At 42.3% G+C, this 18,619-nt stretch overlaps 8 protein-coding genes across 8 annotated transcripts; 3 read left to right on the forward strand and 5 right to left on the reverse strand.

Annotated features, from left to right (window-relative positions):
- The first annotated feature begins 103 nt into the window (after positions 1 to 103).
- Positions 104 to 1,018, forward strand: BCR41DRAFT_354899 (hypothetical protein). Its single transcript, XM_022024418.1, has one exon. The coding sequence runs from the start codon at positions 356 to 358 to the stop codon at positions 794 to 796; it is 441 nt and encodes a 146-aa protein (XP_021880929.1). The 5' UTR covers positions 104 to 355; the 3' UTR covers positions 797 to 1,018.
- On the reverse strand, positions 827 to 1,902 carry BCR41DRAFT_88178 (hypothetical protein). Its single transcript, XM_022031061.1, has 5 exons — positions 1,665 to 1,902; positions 1,449 to 1,553; positions 1,165 to 1,346; positions 938 to 1,063; positions 827 to 878 (listed from the first exon to the last, which is right to left on the reverse strand). Exons 1-5 carry the CDS (start codon positions 1,828 to 1,830, stop codon positions 858 to 860), a joined length of 600 nt encoding a protein of 199 aa, XP_021880930.1. The 5' UTR covers positions 1,831 to 1,902; the 3' UTR covers positions 827 to 857.
- A 1,607-nt stretch (positions 1,903 to 3,509) lies between these two features.
- Positions 3,510 to 5,394, forward strand: BCR41DRAFT_354902 (Metallo-dependent phosphatase-like protein). The gene is made up of 4 exons (XM_022024419.1): positions 3,510 to 3,825; positions 3,933 to 4,058; positions 4,180 to 4,866; positions 4,981 to 5,394. Exons 1-4 carry the CDS (start codon positions 3,784 to 3,786, stop codon positions 5,314 to 5,316), a joined length of 1,191 nt encoding a protein of 396 aa, XP_021880931.1. The 5' UTR covers positions 3,510 to 3,783; the 3' UTR covers positions 5,317 to 5,394.
- A 1,796-nt stretch (positions 5,395 to 7,190) lies between these two features.
- BCR41DRAFT_293436 (kinase-like domain-containing protein) lies at positions 7,191 to 7,787 on the reverse strand (the record flags this gene model as incomplete). The annotated part of the gene is made up of 1 exon (XM_022020383.1): positions 7,191 to 7,787. A coding segment is annotated over one exon (597 nt), but the record flags the coding sequence as incomplete, so codon positions are not given.
- Positions 7,788 to 7,827: 40 nt separating this feature from the next.
- Positions 7,828 to 9,317, reverse strand: BCR41DRAFT_88253 (hypothetical protein). Its single transcript, XM_022031063.1, has one exon. It carries the CDS (start codon positions 9,087 to 9,089, stop codon positions 7,920 to 7,922), a length of 1,170 nt encoding a protein of 389 aa, XP_021880933.1. The 5' UTR covers positions 9,090 to 9,317; the 3' UTR covers positions 7,828 to 7,919.
- A 1,277-nt stretch (positions 9,318 to 10,594) lies between these two features.
- On the reverse strand, positions 10,595 to 10,833 carry BCR41DRAFT_354905 (hypothetical protein). Its single transcript, XM_022024420.1, has one exon. It carries the CDS (start codon positions 10,820 to 10,822, stop codon positions 10,601 to 10,603), a length of 222 nt encoding a protein of 73 aa, XP_021880934.1. The 5' UTR covers positions 10,823 to 10,833; the 3' UTR covers positions 10,595 to 10,600.
- Positions 10,834 to 12,924: 2,091 nt separating this feature from the next.
- Positions 12,925 to 15,922, forward strand: BCR41DRAFT_422678 (hypothetical protein). Its single transcript, XM_022030178.1, has 6 exons — positions 12,925 to 14,564; positions 14,667 to 14,771; positions 14,883 to 14,930; positions 15,094 to 15,169; positions 15,266 to 15,298; positions 15,401 to 15,922. The coding sequence occupies exons 1-6, from the start codon at positions 13,215 to 13,217 to the stop codon at positions 15,883 to 15,885; spliced, it is 2,097 nt and encodes a 698-aa protein (XP_021880935.1). The 5' UTR covers positions 12,925 to 13,214; the 3' UTR covers positions 15,886 to 15,922.
- Positions 15,923 to 16,180: 258 nt separating this feature from the next.
- BCR41DRAFT_354907 (hypothetical protein) lies at positions 16,181 to 18,190 on the reverse strand. The gene is made up of 3 exons (XM_022024421.1): positions 18,106 to 18,190; positions 17,398 to 17,961; positions 16,181 to 17,325 (listed from the first exon to the last, which is right to left on the reverse strand). Exons 2-3 carry the CDS (start codon positions 17,872 to 17,874, stop codon positions 16,192 to 16,194), a joined length of 1,611 nt encoding a protein of 536 aa, XP_021880936.1. The 5' UTR covers positions 17,875 to 17,961; positions 18,106 to 18,190; the 3' UTR covers positions 16,181 to 16,191.
- Positions 18,191 to 18,619: the final 429 nt, after the last annotated feature.

Here is an 18,619-nt window from a genome sequence, read left to right on the forward strand (position 1 = left end):
AAGTTTTCGAAGAAATGTTGGAATGGAAGTCTTGTAAGCTTAAGATCTGTATTAAATACAACAAGCTAACGATGTTCTTGAAATAACTTAAAAGTAAACATACATTATAACATTTGGTGGCCGAAGAGTGTCTGGGTTGCTCGCAATCGCGCGACATGTGACCAAGTTGCCCACAACGATTACAGGTAATGTCTGTTCGAGGTTCTCTACAATCCCGCACCATGTGACCAAACTGTCCACAACGGTTGCAAGTGACATCTGTTCGAGGTTCGGTACATTCTCGCACCATGTGGCCAAACTGTCCACAACGATTACAAGTAACGTCTGTTCGGGGCTCAGTACAGTCCCGTACCATATGACCAAATTTTCCACAGCGATTACAGGTAACGTCTGTTCGGGGCTCCGAACAGTCCCGCACCATATGACCAAGCTGTCCGCAACGGTTACAGGTGACATCTGTCCGGGGCTCGGTACAATCCCGCACCATGTGGCCTACCTGGCCACAACGGTTACAGTTAATATCTCTCCGAGGCTCGGTACAATCGCGTGCCATGTGACCAACTTCGTTACAGCGGTTACAGGTCACGTCTCTTCGGGGCTCGGTACACTCGCGTATCCTGTGACCCTCGCGTCCGCATCGGTTGCAAGTAATGGATGCAGGCGGTTCAGTGCATTCTCTGCTGATGTGACCCTCCCTGTTACAGTTCCTGCAGACCTGTACTTTGCGAGGTTCCGGGCAAGTACGCGTACGGTGCTCTTCAGAGCCACAGTTGTAACATTTCCCAAAATATTCTGATCTATCAGATTCTCGTTTATCTTCAGGGCATTCAGAGACTACATGGCCTTCCTGTTTACAGTTATGACATCTCGGAATACGGCTTGGAACCACAATGCCGCCTCTCTCGAGCCTCATGAGGTTCTCTTCATAACTTGTGGCCATCCCGATGGACATGCGGCCTCTCTTTACGGTTCCAGGCTTGATAAAGGATGGAATAACACGAAACTCCTGTCTAGGCTCACCTTTAAGATTAACAAGTGTATACCCAAAGCCAACAGGCTCATTCTAAAAGTGATATAGTGCAAATTAGCTCCCGTCAATATACATCTTAGAATAGCTCACATCCTTCATACAATCGTGTGATCATCAATCAGTATTCAATTTACCGTGGCTACCAAATAGGTGTTGCAATTATCTGCTCGAAGCTTCTCTTCCAAGTCTCTCCAGCTCCTTCCCCTATATAAATCACATATTCGTCCCAACATTGGTTTCACATCGTCCAAGTCGCGTGTCTTATCAGCTTCTAGAAACAAAGGCCAAACATCCTCAAGCTTCTCTGCGGGTGGTTCTTTAAAGAGATAATGAAGCATGATTTATTTGGGTAAGCATCATGAATAGCAGTATAATATGTATCCAAGTAGTAATCATATCGGAAGAAGCAGAAGCTCACCATCAAGATCTGGAGCAAACGAAGAGTTTTCTGGAGCAAACGAAGCCTTTTCTGGAGCAAACGAAGCCTTTTCTGAGGTAAATGAAGACTTTTCTTGTACATCATCTACCATAAATAGAGTGGGTGAGAGCCTTATTTAGATGCCATCATGAAGGGCCAAAAGCAAACCAAAACTAGATAAAAAAAAGTAAATAATGAAGTCGCATTATTCTATACCATTTGAATGAGAATGCTTGACATTTTCAGAAATCATGGAAGCCTCCATCTTTTTTGCCATTTGAGTCCAATCGTTATTAAAGTCGGTAGACATGTTGTCAGACGCTGCCGCTACTGGCATGTTCCAACCACCACCTGAAGGTGGGGCATCCCAAGGGGAATTCATCGCGTATTGAGGGTAGTGAGGGAGAACGAAAAAGAGGACTCTGTGCCAAAAAGTCAATAAATAAAAACAAACAACTACATGTACTACTGTACTGTACGTGACTGAGGCCAAAGCTATTGTTCGCCTCGCATTGCACCTACATTCTGGACTCCGCCAAAGTGTTGCCCTCTCAGAATACACGGACCAATTCAAGCCATCAAGACAGAGTGTGCATGCATGACTAGCTCTATTCATCCTTGATGTTTTGAGATATGATCACAATTTTGGCCGTCAGCTGGCCGAAGTAGCTAATTTCATCAGAGCAAATTTTAAGCACGTACAGTAGTACATCATAAGGTGCCATCATCCAGCATCATGACTAAACGGTTGCTTCTTTCATATCAATCTCTCTCTTTCTCTCTTTCTCGCTCTCTTTCTCTCTTTCTCTCTTTCTCGCTCTCTCCCTCTCTTTCTCTCTCTCTCTTTCTCTCCCTCTCTCAAACCTCTTTCTCTTCTTTCTTCTCATTCGTATTTCCTCATTCACTATAATTGCATCACATTCTCTTTCCATAACCTCCGAACCACAACAGTCGCTATGAGGTTTCTTGCCTGGTCATCATTGGCCCTCGGGCTCTCATACTCTGTTCAGCTGGTCAAAGGTATTAACGACTTTTCCCCATCCCTTCCCTCCAGCGTGCTCATACACACCTATGCATCCTGCAACCGAAGCATCTCTTGGCTTCTTGGCACTAGAATCTCTTTACTGTCCACATGATGTATTGAGTTTATCTGTGCACGGTGACCCTTACTGAAAAAATTTTCTTTTTTCTTGTTCCATTTTAAGCGAGAGGAATCATCGACATTCGTGTAACGACTTGCCCAGAAGACAATTGCGTCATTCCTGGGTATCGAAAGATTCAGCAGGATATTAACAAGTTCTCTCGTGGTAGTTTTGTCCATCTACACTTCACAGACGTTGAACAGGATGAACCATATTCTGGTTATATAAGAAGCGGTTGCTCTCATGAAACGGTTGACAACAAGAACACAGATGATAGTAGCATAAAGAATCTTCGCTTTCATCGCCGTCCCAAACTTCCTATAACACATATTTCTGTCTTACAGGGCGAGGACGCCGACATGGGTCCTGACTGGGAGCGAATCCATGGCAATTTGAATGATGGGACCCATGGCCCCACCTTGACCATGTTTGTAAAACGAGATCCTAAACAGTCTCCGATAGAGAGTATTGTTATCAAGTATGGTTACGATAGTCATGCTGCGATCGGTTACGACCGTCTCCCTATGGATTTGAACTCTGGCACAGGTGAAGGAGCTTTTTATTATGCGACAATGCTTTGTTGTAGATCTAATGAATGCATTTATGTTTACAATTTTTCCTTTTTAACTTCAACTTCCTCAGGTGGGCAATGGGTGTATCTCTATTACAAAAAGGCAGGTTCACGAGAGCCAATCACCCACATTGCCACTAAGGCATGTATATTGCCGCTCTGCACGTTGGATGATTCTTGGACACGCGTCAATCGTCCCATCATCACAGGCACTCTGAAGCGATACCTTTATCTATTTTATAAGTCTGTTCCAGGGACATTGCCCATCACTAGCATAAAGATGAGTTTGAAGGAGCAAAATAAAGGCGACAAAGAAGATGTAGATGGAGGTGCTATAGATACGGGTGTCCGCTACAAGGGCAGTAACGTCTATATCTCATACAAACGTGGTGTCACAGACGACAACCCCCAGGCCATTGACAATATAGCCATCCAGCTTGGACCTAATCCTGTGCCCAGCAGTTGGAATGCTACCTTGTTTGAGCATGATGTTCAACAGGATGTGCCAGACTGGGACGCTCACGTCATCTATAGGACAGCGGGCGTCGCTTCACCCAAGAAGCCAACGTTGCGGTTCAAAGAGGATGGCTCATTCAAGATTGTCCAATTCGCAGACATTCATATGGCTACAGGTCCTCACACGTGCTATAATACCCCCGGCTCGGTATGCCTATCATATTTTATCCAGAAGGAGAAAAGATGTCTGGCATTTTTCTTTTCTATTTTTTTTTTTTTTAAGTGGTGCTAATATGTCGCATTGTAACGCTTTAGATGACATGCATTGGTGATACTAATACTATGGATATGATGGAGCGCATGCTCGACGCTGAGAAGCCGGACCTGGTTGTTTACAGTGGTGATAACGTTGATGGATTGACTTCCAATGATGCATTCTCGGTAAGTCTTAGAATTTATGCTCATCCTATATATCCTCCTCTCTTCTGATCATACATGTCATGGTTTCTGTTTTTTTTTATTGTTTTGCCCGTTTTATAATATATTGTTCTGTACCACTTAGACTATTGTCAAATACTCGCGTCCTGTGGTCGAACGTGGTATTCCGTGGACGATCATTTTCGGGAACCATGATGAAGAAGGTGACCTGTCGCGCGAAGAGATGATGAGCACTGTACAGGATTTACCCTATTCGCTCTCTCAACGTGGACCTCTCCATATTTCGGGCACCGGCAATTATGTTCTCAGTATCCATAAGCACAGACGTAAGAGAGCTCATCGACAGGGATTTGATAATAATCAGAATGAAGGCGAAGAGGAAACAAGGCTTGATGATAGTGATGAGAATGATATTCAATCCCGAAATGGTTTATTTCATCTCTATTTTCTGGATTCGGGCGCCTACAGCTTTAACCTAAAGTACCCTGGCTGGGACTGGATCAAGGAAGATCAGGTTGAATGGTTCCGTCAGACATCCCGCGTTATCACATCACGATACGCTACAGATGATATTCCAAATGCTTTGGCGTTCTTCCACATCCCAATCCCAGAGTATAATGACCTTGGGGATGATAATGAGGATGACGATAACGATGATGATGACTTGAAGGAAAAGAATAATGTCCGCATGGTTGGAGATAAAGCCGAAGGTGTCAGTGCTCCTTCCTATAATTCAGGCATGTTTGATGCTTTCTTAGAGAGTAAAGATGTTAGAGCGACGACGGCTGGACACGACCATCTAAACGACTATGTATGTAACTAGCGAAATGCTTTACTTCCTTTGATTGATTCTCTTATTGTATCGGCCTTATGATGTGCTTGACTTTTTGACTTTATTTGTTTTTTGTCTGATATTGCGCACTAGTGCTTGAACCACCATGGCATCAATCTTTGCTATGGTGGTGGTCTTGGCTATGGTACTTATGGTAGCCCAACGATTCCAAGACGCTCACGAGTTTTTGAAATACGCAACAATGGCGACCGTGTTGATACCTGGAAGCGCCTGGATGACGAGGATATGACTTTGGTAAATCAACAAACTTTGTTTGTTGGCAAGAAGTCGCCATCGTCGGCTCATGGGCGCCCTAGCAATGGTCGTAGTGGTAAATCTACAAGACCCAAAAACAGGCAGGATAGTGATCTCTATGAGAGTCTACGACAAGGCGCACAGTACGTGATGAATGGACTCATTGGTCATTGATACAATTTATGGCAGGATCATCTCCGTTTGTTTATATATTATGTGTATAAATACAAAGAAATAAAATTAAATGTTGGCAAATGCTAAAAAAAAAAAAAAAAAAAAAAAAAAAATAGAGAAAAGGAGAGAGGAAAGGGTATTTAAAACTATAGTTAAAGAGTATGATTCTAAAATCACCAGAATCGCATGGACGGCTTCTCATTAAGAACTTGATCAATTACATGGCGCTGACTCTTTCGTAGCGACCGTGCTCCATGAATCAATCCGCCCCTTGCTAGGTTCTGTCGGAATGGTTGATGGACATGATGTGGTGGGTGGTTATTATGAGTACTGCCTTGGCTACTGGTGCTACTATCGCTATTCGTGCTTGCAACGGATAGCGCAGAGGCTCTAGGCCCATTAGCATGGTAGTTTGTAAATGGGTCCATAGACGATCCGTACATGACCTTAAGTTTGGTAGCAACCTCTTTTCGATTTATAATTCGTCGACTACCTGTCCATTGTTCAAGTAAATTCAATACAGGTCCCACCATATCCTTACTCATGCGGTCAGCCTCTCCATATGCTACGCCAGCCCAGCTATACTTTCCGAGGTCACGGATGTCATCAGGAAACTCTTTTGGTTTATGATGATCGTTCAGTCTTCCCGAGGATGCTGACGAAGCGCTGAGCGACTTTCCATGCCCACCTCCATTCGAATATGGATGCTGATGCAACAGTTTGACCACTTTAATTGCTCTTTGAATTCCGCTCTCGGTACTGATATCCAGGTCGTGGTTTAATAACCACTCCACATTTTTAATCCTCAGATGCGCCGCTGCTGCAACCAAGGCTGTTTCGCCCGCAAATGACATGGCCGGATCCAAGCCAGCTTCACAAAGGCAATCCAGGATACGGTAATCTTCCTGCATTGCTGCTACAACATGAATCAAAGGACGTCCTTGTGCAAACATACGCTCAACTTTCTTCCCGCCTCGCTCCTGATACACGTTTTGATTGGCATGTGATATCCGCATCCGAGATTGACGCCGCTCCTGTCTCGAATAAGACAATGTACCTCCTGACCCATCGCCGCTGCTCGCGGATCCTGCATACAACTGACGTGACTCATTAACGAGGTTGAGCGCATAAATCTGAGCGCTATTGAGCGGTGTAATCGGATTGCGAATATAAGCCGGGATCCGGGCTCCGCGCATAACAAAATACTTGAGAGCTTCGTAACAATATTGTGTGTTTGAGGAGACTAAGATCATGACAGGAGTGTAACCTTGCAAATTTTCCAGATTAATATCGGCCCCAAGCTCTACCAAAACCTTGATGGTATCCATCGGCGACTCAAGGAAAAGACAAGCCAGGTGGAGCGCAGTATCCCCAGTCTGGACGCTGGACTCGTTAATAGGATTGTAATAAGGTCCCCCGTGGGTAAGGTAGTACTTAAGTGCGGGAATGTCTCCAACAAGCGGACAGAGGTATATGGGTGTCTTGGGTGGGTTTGCAGGTGAATATGGCTCAGATTGTACACCTTGGTCTCTGAAATATGCACGAGTGCCTGAATCAAAGTATAATTAACGATAATATGTGTGAATGTTAATTTTTTTTTTTTTTTTTTTTTTTTCTTCAAAGTTTGCGTTGCATATACCAATGGATCTCGGATAAAGTAACATACGTTCAATATAATTCACGGTTTCTCTCATCATAGGATCCTGAATATCAAATACCATCCGATTAAGGGCATTGGAAGCTCTCTCCAGACTAGCCATCCGAGCATCAAGCTCTGGTGGGACTGGAAGAGATGCAGAGGTTGTGTCGCTAGGCACAACAAACCCTGTTGCGATCTGATGGACCGGTTCCGAGGGCTTGGCCATTAGTGTTTGGAGGATCGCGATCACTACATCGATTTTGAGTCTCTTGGATGGTTTGACATCCCAGCATTTGACGATAAGGTCGCGGAATTCTCTTGGTGTCCCAGGTACAATTTCTTCCCGTAAACCGTCCATGAGCTCTCTAAGCAACATAGGCTCACGCAATCGCTTAGCAAAGGGAATGCGGCCAGATGAGATATGCCAAAAAATAACGCCCAGACTGTAGATATCACAAGCTGCTGAATAAACCGGTCTTTGTTGTGGGAAGCGCTCGGGGGCCAGAAAAGAGGCAACTCCAACTGTTGCTGCCAGCTCTGCGGTCTGTTCTTTATTGGATGAACGACTCAATCCAAAGTCACAAATCATGGCTGTTCTTTTGTCATCTAACAGAATGTTGCCACTGTGCAGGTCTCTGTGGTGGAATCCTGACTTGTGAAGGAACTCGAGTCCCTTTGTGATCTCAATTGAAAGGCGGTATCGCTCGAACCATGTAAGGTTTTCGTGATGCAGCTCCAAGAATGCGCACAGGTTCCCATTTGTGCAGTGCTTCATAACCATGCATTTAATATTTGTGCTAGGATCTGTTGTTACGCCGTAAAAAGGGACAATAAAATCATAGTCATGCACTCGTTTTAGGATCTCGAGCTATTATTTAAATGCATAGACAAGAGATACATTTTGAGAAAATGTTGTTATTTTTGTTAAACAACAACCTATTTTTAAACTGAATAGTCATTACAGTCAATAAACTAGGCATACTAAGCGTATTCCAATTTCTAGACATACCTCTTGATCAAATTGCTCGACGCCCTCGTTGTTCTCGGGTAGAGCACGTTTCAGGACAACTCGAAGTCGAGACCACTCTGCTGTATGAATCTCGCCATAGCCACCCCGCTTCAACGGCTGGATGTTGGTAATATCCTTAAAGTCAATTTGACGGCAATTATTAACCACAGTCCGCTCTAAAATTCTAGTTCGCTCTCTCTTGAGGGTCTCCTGCGTTTCCAGCTCAGGTACTGCCTCTTGCACATCATGATAACTTGCATCCTTTCTGTGTTCGCTCTGATCAATGTTGCTAGGGACTCTGTGACCGTCTGCTCCGCCAAAGCTTTCGGCCCCTAATTCCGCTGCAGAATGCTCTCCTAGCTCACCATAATCATCATCGTCATCTCCGACTGGATGCAAACAATCCACTGGTGAGTGAACTTCGTCTTCGTCATTGTCGTCAGATTGCGATCCAGCAGATGAAAGAACGGGTGTCTCGTCGTGCTGCGCATGTGATGATTGTAAGTATTCGCTCTGTGGGATGGCAGCCTGACCCTGGGATCCGCTCACGTTACTACTAACACTGCTGCCAGCACTGTAGCCTCTAAAGCCAGGACCAGGACGATTCGAATGAATAGGAGGTGTGACTCCCTGGGATCTTGGTTGTAATGATGGCTGATAGGCTCGAGCAAATTGATCGTCTGGCAGATGATGGTGGTGCGCAGATTGTTGTTGTGAAGGATAGTACTGTTCAGATAAGGGTCGTGAGGGACGCTGACGAGGGAGTGTCGCAGGGTAGGGTCGTGTGGATGTCGGTATTGAGGGTGGTTGTGCGGATTGTGTATAGCGTGTGACACCTACTCTTGTTCCTGCACCTGTCTCTTCCCCTTCCTCGTCCTCCTCCATGACACTGTTGAGAGCTGCATCTTTTCCATTCTTCTGAGCCTTGTTGTTGATGTTTGCCTCTGAAAGGCTAGTGGGTTCGTTCACACGTAAGGGCTGTCTTGGAGCAGGCAATGGTCCTGTGCTAATGTATTCAACTTCGATCTCAAGGGTTGAGTATTGTCGAGATTGTTGAGCTGGACGAGGAGCAGAATGTATAGAAGCCCTCCGGTTGAGCGGAGGGGCGTTGGTAGCACTCGACATGGAATGAATGAATGAATGAACGAAAGAAGGAAGGAATAAAAGAATAAAGGAAAAAAGGAACAAAGGAATAATGAACGTCCTGTAAAAGAAAAGACGAGGACAATGGGGTCAGCCAATATTGAAGTTTGGAATAGTAAGATGTGTATGGAAGAGGAGAGAGAGGGGGGGAAAGGAGGGAAGAATGGGAGTGAGGGAGAACAGACAGACAGGATGGTATTTTTTTTTTTTTTTTTTTTTTTTTTGAATGGGGAGGGCGAAAGACAACAGAAAATATGTTTACACACACATGTCTGTTTACAAACTCTGACTATTGCTCTGCTCAACTAACAATGATGTTGCTCCAAAGTATGTACAGACCATGACCATGACCATCTTCAATGCTTCGAATGTTTGCACTGCCAACATTTTTTTTTTCTTTTCTTTCGCCTACAATCTATGACGAGAAAAAAATCTTTTTTTTTTTTTTTTTTTTTTTTTCCTCTAGCAAATTCCCTATATTTCTAACTACCCAAGATCAAATATCCATTTGCTAAAAGAAAAAATATCAAGAGTATCACAGCCATTGATCAGCATTGTGTGTAAATGGAATTAAAGTTAAAAAAGAAGTGGCGTTCATTCTGGTCTAATGTATATAATTCCATAAATAAAATTACTGAATCCGAGGCTGAATATTCCTTGGGCGAAAAGGTCCGTGTCTTTTGTGTCCTCAATCCAAAGGTGGTCCAACAAAGATGTTAAAAAAATAACCTTTGCCTGATCTAACGCAATGGTAACGAGAAATCCTATTCCAGAATGAAATTCTTTGCATTATTTTATTATTTTACCAACTCAATAGGCCCAACGGGGCTTTGAGGCTGTTCATGGGGCAATTCGCCACAACGATGTTTGTGAGATGTTCCACGTCAATAATTTCTTTGTGCTCAACAGATTGTCATACCCAAATCACAGTCATATCTTCCAGACTCAACCATCCAGAGTCCACTTTGCCTTAAGGACCGCAACCTCGCCCTTATCCAAAGATGCGTCAACCATGGGCTGTGGGACACTACCAAATTGGCTAGTAAAAAGCACAGGCACTGGTCTTCAACTGGGGTTCGAGGAAGCAAGGGAAAAGCCCCGTCCATACAATGCTCTTGCGAGTATTCTTTGAACTAGAGGACCAAGAAAGTGTTCAAAAACACAACCGGGAGAAGTATGGTAACGAGAACAAAGCTTCTCTTTTACCCATTATGAAGCATCTTGCGAGTCTTAGCTACTAATCTTGGTTAACTGTCTGCCCAGAAGCAACAGAGCCAGATCAAGAGGGATCTGGACTTTTAGATCCATCCCATAAGCAGCAGCGACATGATGAAATGAGGAATTAGTAAGTATGAATTGTCCACAGATAATTGTTACCATGGGCACTCAAGGAGCACTCGATCATCTTGCAAAGCCTGATGCCAAAAGGGCGCCTTTAATACATTCGTTATCCAAGTAGGCGTATTTTTTCATCTACTTCCGCTACTCGACTGCTACGACAAAGTCGTTCCTCGCAACACTCTAACAGGAGGGCTCCCAGGCTTCACATTCTTTTTGCGGGAACATACAGAATGGTCTTGTAGACACACTTCGAGACTCCTCAGTCGAGAGCCGCGTCGCTTATTCAGCCCAACCGGTACACTGCATTTTGATGGCCCTACCATCATCCAAAAGAACAAGGTCCATAATACGAGGACTACGACATCGACGCGCATCCAGAATAAAGCAATGCAAGTGATAAAACAGGTCGCCAATCACTTTAGTACACATCCTGCTGTGCTTTATCAAAAATATCATCAGATATAACATAGCGGCTATCACGGAGTGGCGACCAACAACGTCTTTGGGCACAGCATTCGAGACCGCATTTGCCACAAACCTTGGAAGAATAGGCGAACAGTCATGGCGAGACAGACATGTGCGTGAGCGCATCTCTTCTCAGTTAAGGGCCACAATTGCCATAATTGATTCTGTTTTCCTTTTCATCGTCCTAGACCATATCAGGAGACTAGGAACGAGATGAGGTTGTTTGGGCTTAGTCTAGTACAAATGGCTATGTTATTAGTAATGAGAATCCCCAGAACGTAAAAAGAAAGTGGAACAAGGATTAAAGAATTATTGCAAAGCATGCAAGCGTGATGAGAAACAGTGACTTGATCCTGGATTGTTTGAGTTTTGGAATGCACTGATTGACTATTAGAAATCATTGTTCGTCTTTGTCTTTTAGTCACAGTCCATGCATTTGAAGGGATGAACTGAGAACAAGAACAGACGAGCAAAGCAGAACATCATTGAATAGAAACATCTGTTTCTTAGTATAGTGGTTTCACTCATTGCTGAGCTGATCTTTCATGCTTGACATAATCCGTTTTTAGAAACGAGGACGTCGACACGCTATTGCATGATAGTTCTGGATCATGTTAAGTCTCCGACTAAACTCGGCCACTGATCGTTCTATCTCTTGAGATAGTCATAATGCGAGAGAATTTTTTTTTTTTATTTTTTATTTTTAACAGAAAGTCTAATAACATCAGTTCTGTTGTTCGGAAGAAAAATAAATAAATAAATAAATAAATAAATAATAAAAATATCGGGATCGACACAGATCTCGATCATTACAAAATTGGAGATCCACGATGTTAGGGAACACTAAAGAGACTTTTTTTTTTTTTTTTTTTTTTAGTGAGCATACACAGATGCATGTACCTGTAATGAGGTCGGAATTGAAATAGGTATATAAATATTAATAATTTCCCTTTACAAGTGCATAATAACGCTTTGTAGAGTTTACACTAATAAGTATATATATTTATAACATGACATTCCTGCCTTGCAAGTGGTGACGATGAATAATCTGAAGGTTGCAATTGAGTGCTGGAAACACAGATCGGATCGGGCAATTAAGGATCCAAAAAAGCCAGAAGAAGGAGGCTTGCACACAGATGTTTGCATAATAAAAGATCCAATACAGATGGGACAGGAAAGACATCGACAACAAATGGCCATATCGATCAATAAATAAACAAAGGAATAAAGTACGACCAAGCCTAGAACTACGAATAATAAATAATAAATAATAAATAATATATAAATAATAAATAATACATGTCAATAGGAGATGTAAACAGGAATAAATCGATGCACTAAACAAAGAGTCAGATTAGCTTTATAGTTTTTTTAGTTTTTAGTTTTAGTTTTAGTTTTAGTCTTGACAAAGATCACTCCTCCCTCATACCATACCATTTCCCTGCTCCTCTGTCCCCCCAGCATTTCTCTCCTGCCTTGCTCTCAGATTTCCAGATCCAACAACAAACACAACAAAGGCATCGGCATTGAATGCTCTGAAGTCTTTTCTTTTCTTTTCTTTTCTTTTTTTTTTTTTTTTTTTTTTTTTTTTTCTTTCACTACTTTGCGTATTCAACTTCACTACTTTGCGTATGTGGATGTAGCCTTGTGTTCTATCCCTTCTCCTCTTTCTCTTTTTCCCCTGGCTATCCTTTCTTTTGCGATTTTGTTGCTTTTTGAATCCGGATACTCGACCAGGTTCTCTGAATCAAGGACATTTGACCTGTTTCTCTTACAACGACTCCTCCTCCTTCTCGTTCTCTCACTCACTCGCTCTCACTCTTTTTTCCTACATTATATTCCATCATTCATTGTTCATTATTCTTCATTCCTCTTGTCTCTTTTCTCTCCTTTCGTTATTTACTCTTATTTTTCCTCGTCTCCTTTCCACGCCGAGTCTCATTCATAAAAAAAAAAACGTTCATTCGTTTATATAGTTCTTTGGCTTTTTTTTTTTTTTTTTTTTTTTTTTTTCCTCATTAAGCCTATTGAAACCAACTGATTCTAGACACAGAGGGTCTGTCTCACTTGCTCTTGTCTTTTAGGCCAATATATATTTCAGTTTACTTGCCCAGGTGTCAAAGACTATTTTCAAAACATCGTTCATTACATTCGTCCCTTTCCTTCAAACCCCCCCCAAAACCCTCACCCTCAAAATCTCATTGCTCAAACGCACACTTTCTCTTCTCCTCTCCTATTTTTTTGTTGAGCCACATATAATCAAGATTGGTTCATTAGAACGTTTTTGCATGCCTGCACTCAATGTCCTCTTACAACCCTACGAGCTATATTAATAATACACCAGCTGACAGTACTGAACACTGGCATCAAAAGCTGTCTCCTTCACACTCTCATTACTCATATCCCCATCCAACTCAGCAACAGCCTCAGCAACATTTGCACCATCACCCCAACTCACAACGAAGTATGTTGGAGATATCGCATAGTAAAAAGCTAGTGGCCAGGATTGAAGGGGAGGAAGAGGATTTGGAAGTTATTGGAAGTGGCATTGCTGGGTCTTATGAGCCCCTCCCGTCGAAAGCAAGGCTTCCTACAAAGCTTCCTAAGCTCAGATATGACTACCCTCAGGCCTCTGTCCAAAACTTCAGTCCGGGAACCAGCCTGATATTCAACGCCTATCGTGGGCACTCTGCACTCTTGACGCACCCTAATATGTCGAGTCCAGAGGATATTGACAATTATGCACATGGGAGGATGATTCAACATGGAGCCCGAAACTATCTTTCGCAGGGTGCTCACTTGGAACACCCTCGACAGCGGGTGACTTATCCTTCCCATGAATCAGATAGTCATCCATCCTATCCTCATTCTGGGCCAGATGAACAGTCTTCACCTTACCGCCCGCCTCATGAGAGCCAACCACATTCTTATGCAGTCAATGGCGTCTCTAGAGCCTCAAGAGACTATCGAGACTATCGCGCCTCCAGAGATCCACGTGAAAACTGTGATCCACGAGACTATGAGCGATCGCCTGGGATGTCTTCAGCTGTGTCAATGCCAACGATGGATCAAAGCCGCGATGACCGAGGAAGACCTTCAGATTATCACGATCATCCTCATCCGCCACGCGACCATTATCCACCACAAGCACCACAACAGGTGCCACCACCACCACCACCACCACCACCACCACCAACTCAACACTTTCCACCGGATGAAGCACATACTATACCGCCAACGCACCGTTCAATGTCTGGACCATCACATTGGAAGCGACCAGATAGTGATCATCATGGTCCTCGTCAACCCTATGAGAACAATAGCCCTCATCCTCCTCCTGGACCTTCAATACCACAGTCAAGTTCCGCCAGAGAACCATGGGATCCCTCTACGGAGTCTAGATTACCTCGTTCAACTGCTGCAATAGACATTCCACAACCGCGGAATCGCAGCTCCACTAATTATCCAAACACATTCGATTCACACGATTCTATGGATTCGAACATGCGTGATCATTCGCGTCAACATCGTATGCCCGCAGGACATCAAGGAGGCCCCGATATCCCAGCTGAAGGGCCTGGCTTTCGTGGACCTTATAGTCAACGTTCGACGGGACCACGTTATGCATTATCGCGGATTAATTATCGGATGGTATATTTAAGGATAACGATGTCTATGAAAGTGCATATTATTTAAAGGGATGTTCAATGGGCTAACCTGGACGATCTTTTTTTTTTTTTTTTTTTTCTTCAGATATTTGAATATGCAAGTGAAATTCGGGAGTGTTTGATTAAAGGAAAAGCTGGATCAACAGATCGACTTCTTTACAATGCTGAAATTTTAAGCAAGGTTTTCATGGTAAATCAATGATGAGGATCTATTTCGTATTAACTGCAATCCTATAAATAGTATACCTTTTGTATTGAACACTTTTTTTTTTTTTTTTTTTTTTTTTCCTTTTTTATTTAGGGATGTCGTGTGGACATTGACCCGAATGCACCAACCGAGGATGAGGCGGTAAGGCACTTGAGGCATAATGAAGAGAAGAGTATATAATGTTGATAGAGGATAATGGAGCTCAAAGAGAAGCGACGAGAGCATTGCATCGTTATTTCGTATCATGGTATATAACTCCCGTTATACTCATTCATCCTAATGATTCACTTTTGTCGAATGACAGACCGTTAGTCCACACCAATTACGTTGTACCTCATGTAATAGCGTCAAGACGCCAGAGTGGCGCAAAGGACCTTTGGGTAAGTATCCAAACAATAGACTGGCCCAATAGGATTTGTTTACAAAATTTTTTTTTACTCATTTTTTTCTTTTAAAAAAAAAAAAAAAAAAAATAGGACCTAGAACGCTCTGCAACGCATGTGGCCTCAGTAAGTCAATCAAAGCTGCAACTAATCAATCCTCCATGTATCGCTTTATGTTCTTAACCATGAAACATTTTTCTTCTTTTCTGTCTTCTTTAAAAATGATAGTTTGGGGCAAGATGTCAAGAAGCAAAGCAGCGCTGGCAAAAAACAAACTGGAGGCGGCTTCTAAAGCGGATTCATCTATCACTGATGCTGCTATTGGAGATACTCAAATGACAGATGCTACAGCGGGTTCCGATATCGGCAGTCTAGGATCCTCAACAATAGTAGAATCATCTGCACCAAATGAGGGGACTCGCAAGCGAGGTCGTGATTTGGCTTCGTCTCAGGATGAAGATGAAGAAGAGTCGCTCGCAAGAGACGAGGATAGAAAGGTGATTGAAGAATCAACGCAGGAGGTGCAACAAATGCATCAGAAATTATCCGCACAAGAGCCACTTCATGATCCTCCACCGACGAATCATAATGTGGACACTGCATCATATGGTCCCTGTGAACAGGAAATGCGATCTGCTGCAGAGAAGGAGAATCAAGAAAAGGATATACCTGCTGGTGGGCGCAAGCTAGCTCTTTCATACTTGCTAGCATAAAATATGCTTTAATATTATAATCTCGCCCTTATTCATGTGCCTGGTTTGCTTGATTTGTTTTCTTGAAGGTTAAATGTTTAATGTTTATTATTTTCTAATAATTGCTTCCTTCATTAGTTTTTTTTTTTTTTTTTTTTTTTTTTTTCCCCTCTCCTATCCATTCTCTCTCCCTTGCATCTGTAGGACCCTTTCCTGTGTATTTTTTTTTTTTTTTCCACCTTTATGGGGGTTATGAGCATCCAGCAGGGAACTATTCACAATTTAACCTTTTTTTTTTTTGCTATCACATGTGAATGGTTTATTGTCTCAATGAGGATATGGTATCGTAGCGATGACGGATGACAAAATGTCTCTACTGTGATCCAGTACTACCAAGAGGGCCCGTGGGTTGTAAGGGAATAGATTTTTATCATTTAACTTTCGAATTTGATCAACCAGCTGTGAAAGACAGAGCTCCATGTTACACAATTGTGTTCTTGTTGGGCTGATTTGCTCATTATTATCATCATCATCTTCATATATGATCTTGCTTTCTTCTTCCAATATGATCTGGTGGTGCCAACGTGCGATTAGAGTTTTTTGATCTGATTCATGCTCTGTAAAGGTCCGTAAGACCATCATCATTGCACTAAGCATCCCTCCTGTCCTTTGGTCATCCAGTGTTAAAAGTAAATCAAGTAAAGTCTGGTGGTCATATCCGATCGTTTCCAGAAACAGGAATAGTGCCTCTAGTGGATGAACATGGCGATGAAGATGGATGTATAGTTCCTTGACCGATAACAGCAATGATGGCGATGGGATGACAGAAGAAGAAAAATAATAATGGTCATCATGTGAGCATATCTGATCAAGTTTCTGATGGATCTGAGCTATGGTCAGCAGTAACCATGAGATACCGGCATCATCTTCGGCATAGATCCTCAAGAGGATTTTCAAGGTCTTTGGCCCAACCCAGGATTGAAGAAACGTAGAAAGGGACGGTAGCTGGGATGCTATCTGGTCCAACATGACTGTTTCCTTTGTAAGATCAGTAGCCTGTTGACTATGGGCTTTTGGATTCGTTAGAGAGCTGAGGATAGAGAGCACAGCAGTCAAAAACACGCGGCCTAGCTGACGGATCGCCTCTGGATTTGACACAAGGGGCTGCAGAGCTTTGTGGATCTGGGTGTAGGCAGGGTTGTTGGAGAAAATAAAAACAGTAGCCTCGGTTGAAAAGTAATCGAGTTCAGGGTCATGCTCACTCAAGGCAGTCATGATTTTAAGCAATAAAGGAGCCAGTCCCTTGAGAACGTAAACCGATAATTCCAGAGCGTTAGACAAATTGTGGGAAGAATCCGGGCTTGGTCCAGCAGTAGCTGGTGGAGCATCCTTTACCAATAATCCCAAGAGCTCAAACAGTTTTCGGAGTGATGATGGCTTGAATAAAGAGACGTCTATGAGCTTGAAGATGTAAATAAATAAATAAATAAATAAATATCTATAATAGTTGCTTACAGCGATTTATATCGTTACCTGATCTGTACAGCGGCTTATATTTTCATGGCAAAGAACAACATATCGATACCATGATTCTTTGATGCTGTGTATGGTGCGATATTTTTCAAGATCAATCAACAGTCTCAACATCGCGTACTGTGTCTCTTCCGAACGAAGGATTTGTGGCAACACAAGATCCCAGAACGGTGAGAGCAGAGTCAATTCCCTTAAAGTAATCAATGCAGCATGGTTGTGAATCTCCTTCTCTTGACTGGAATGGTCACTTGAACCGGTTTTCAGGTGGCGGATCAAATGTCGATGATGCTTGAACAGCAGGTGGAACAATTCAAGAACGTTCCGCTGCTGCTGTCGTTGCTGTTGTAGTAGTAGTAGTAGTTGTTGTTGTTGTTCATACGAAATAGAGGGAAAAGTATGGCTATCGACAAATCTTTGGGAAAGCTTACGAATAAGCTGATGCTGCAGTTGATTCACACAAAGTTGATCAAACTCCATCGGTAGATTCGAGAGCAAGAGCAATGTCTTGATTATTCTATATACAACAAACTGAATGTATAGATCAGAGATATTCGAAAGGTAGATCTATTCACATTTTTTTTTTTTTTTTTTTTTTTTTTATTGTTTGATACCTTTAAATAATTAGTGAAGATGGTCTCGGCAAATTTTTTTTTTTTAAAAAAAAAAAAAAAAAAAAAAAAAAAAAAAAAAAAAAAAAAAGCAACTTACAATAATGTCCGTGTCATGTAGCAAAGCAAGCTGCAGGTCAATATTGGAAAGCCATTGTGTATCAGAGAGTGCAGCCAACAATTCGGCTGAATTATCCTCTTTTAGAACCAACTAAAAGGTCAGAAACGTAAAAAAAAAAAAAAAAAAAAAGCGCCGATATTAAGCTTCGTGCACTTTGCAAACATTTTTTTTATTTTTTATTTTTTAATTTTTTAATTTTTATTTTCCGTCCATTCCGGGCAAATGCACGCACTTCTCACCAGACGAATATGATCAAGAAGTTGTAATGTTTTTGGCATGGCAAGATTGTTGCATGACAAGATTGTTGCATGACATTATTTTTTATTCGGTCTCTTGGTCTCTTGGGTTTTGGAGGAAAAAGTCACACATTTTATTTTACACATGTTGTTTTATATTATTTTAATGACATGATGATTATTTATGCTTTCTCATATAGATGTATATTTGCAAACAGTATGCAGATATGCAGATAAAATATAAGTATATAATTGTT

The sequence above is a fragment of the Lobosporangium transversale genome (assembly GCF_002105155.1).
Source record: "Lobosporangium transversale strain NRRL 3116 chromosome Unknown BCR41scaffold_21, whole genome shotgun sequence".
NCBI classification, from domain to species: Eukaryota; Fungi; Mortierellomycota; class Mortierellomycetes; order Mortierellales; family Mortierellaceae; genus Lobosporangium; species Lobosporangium transversale.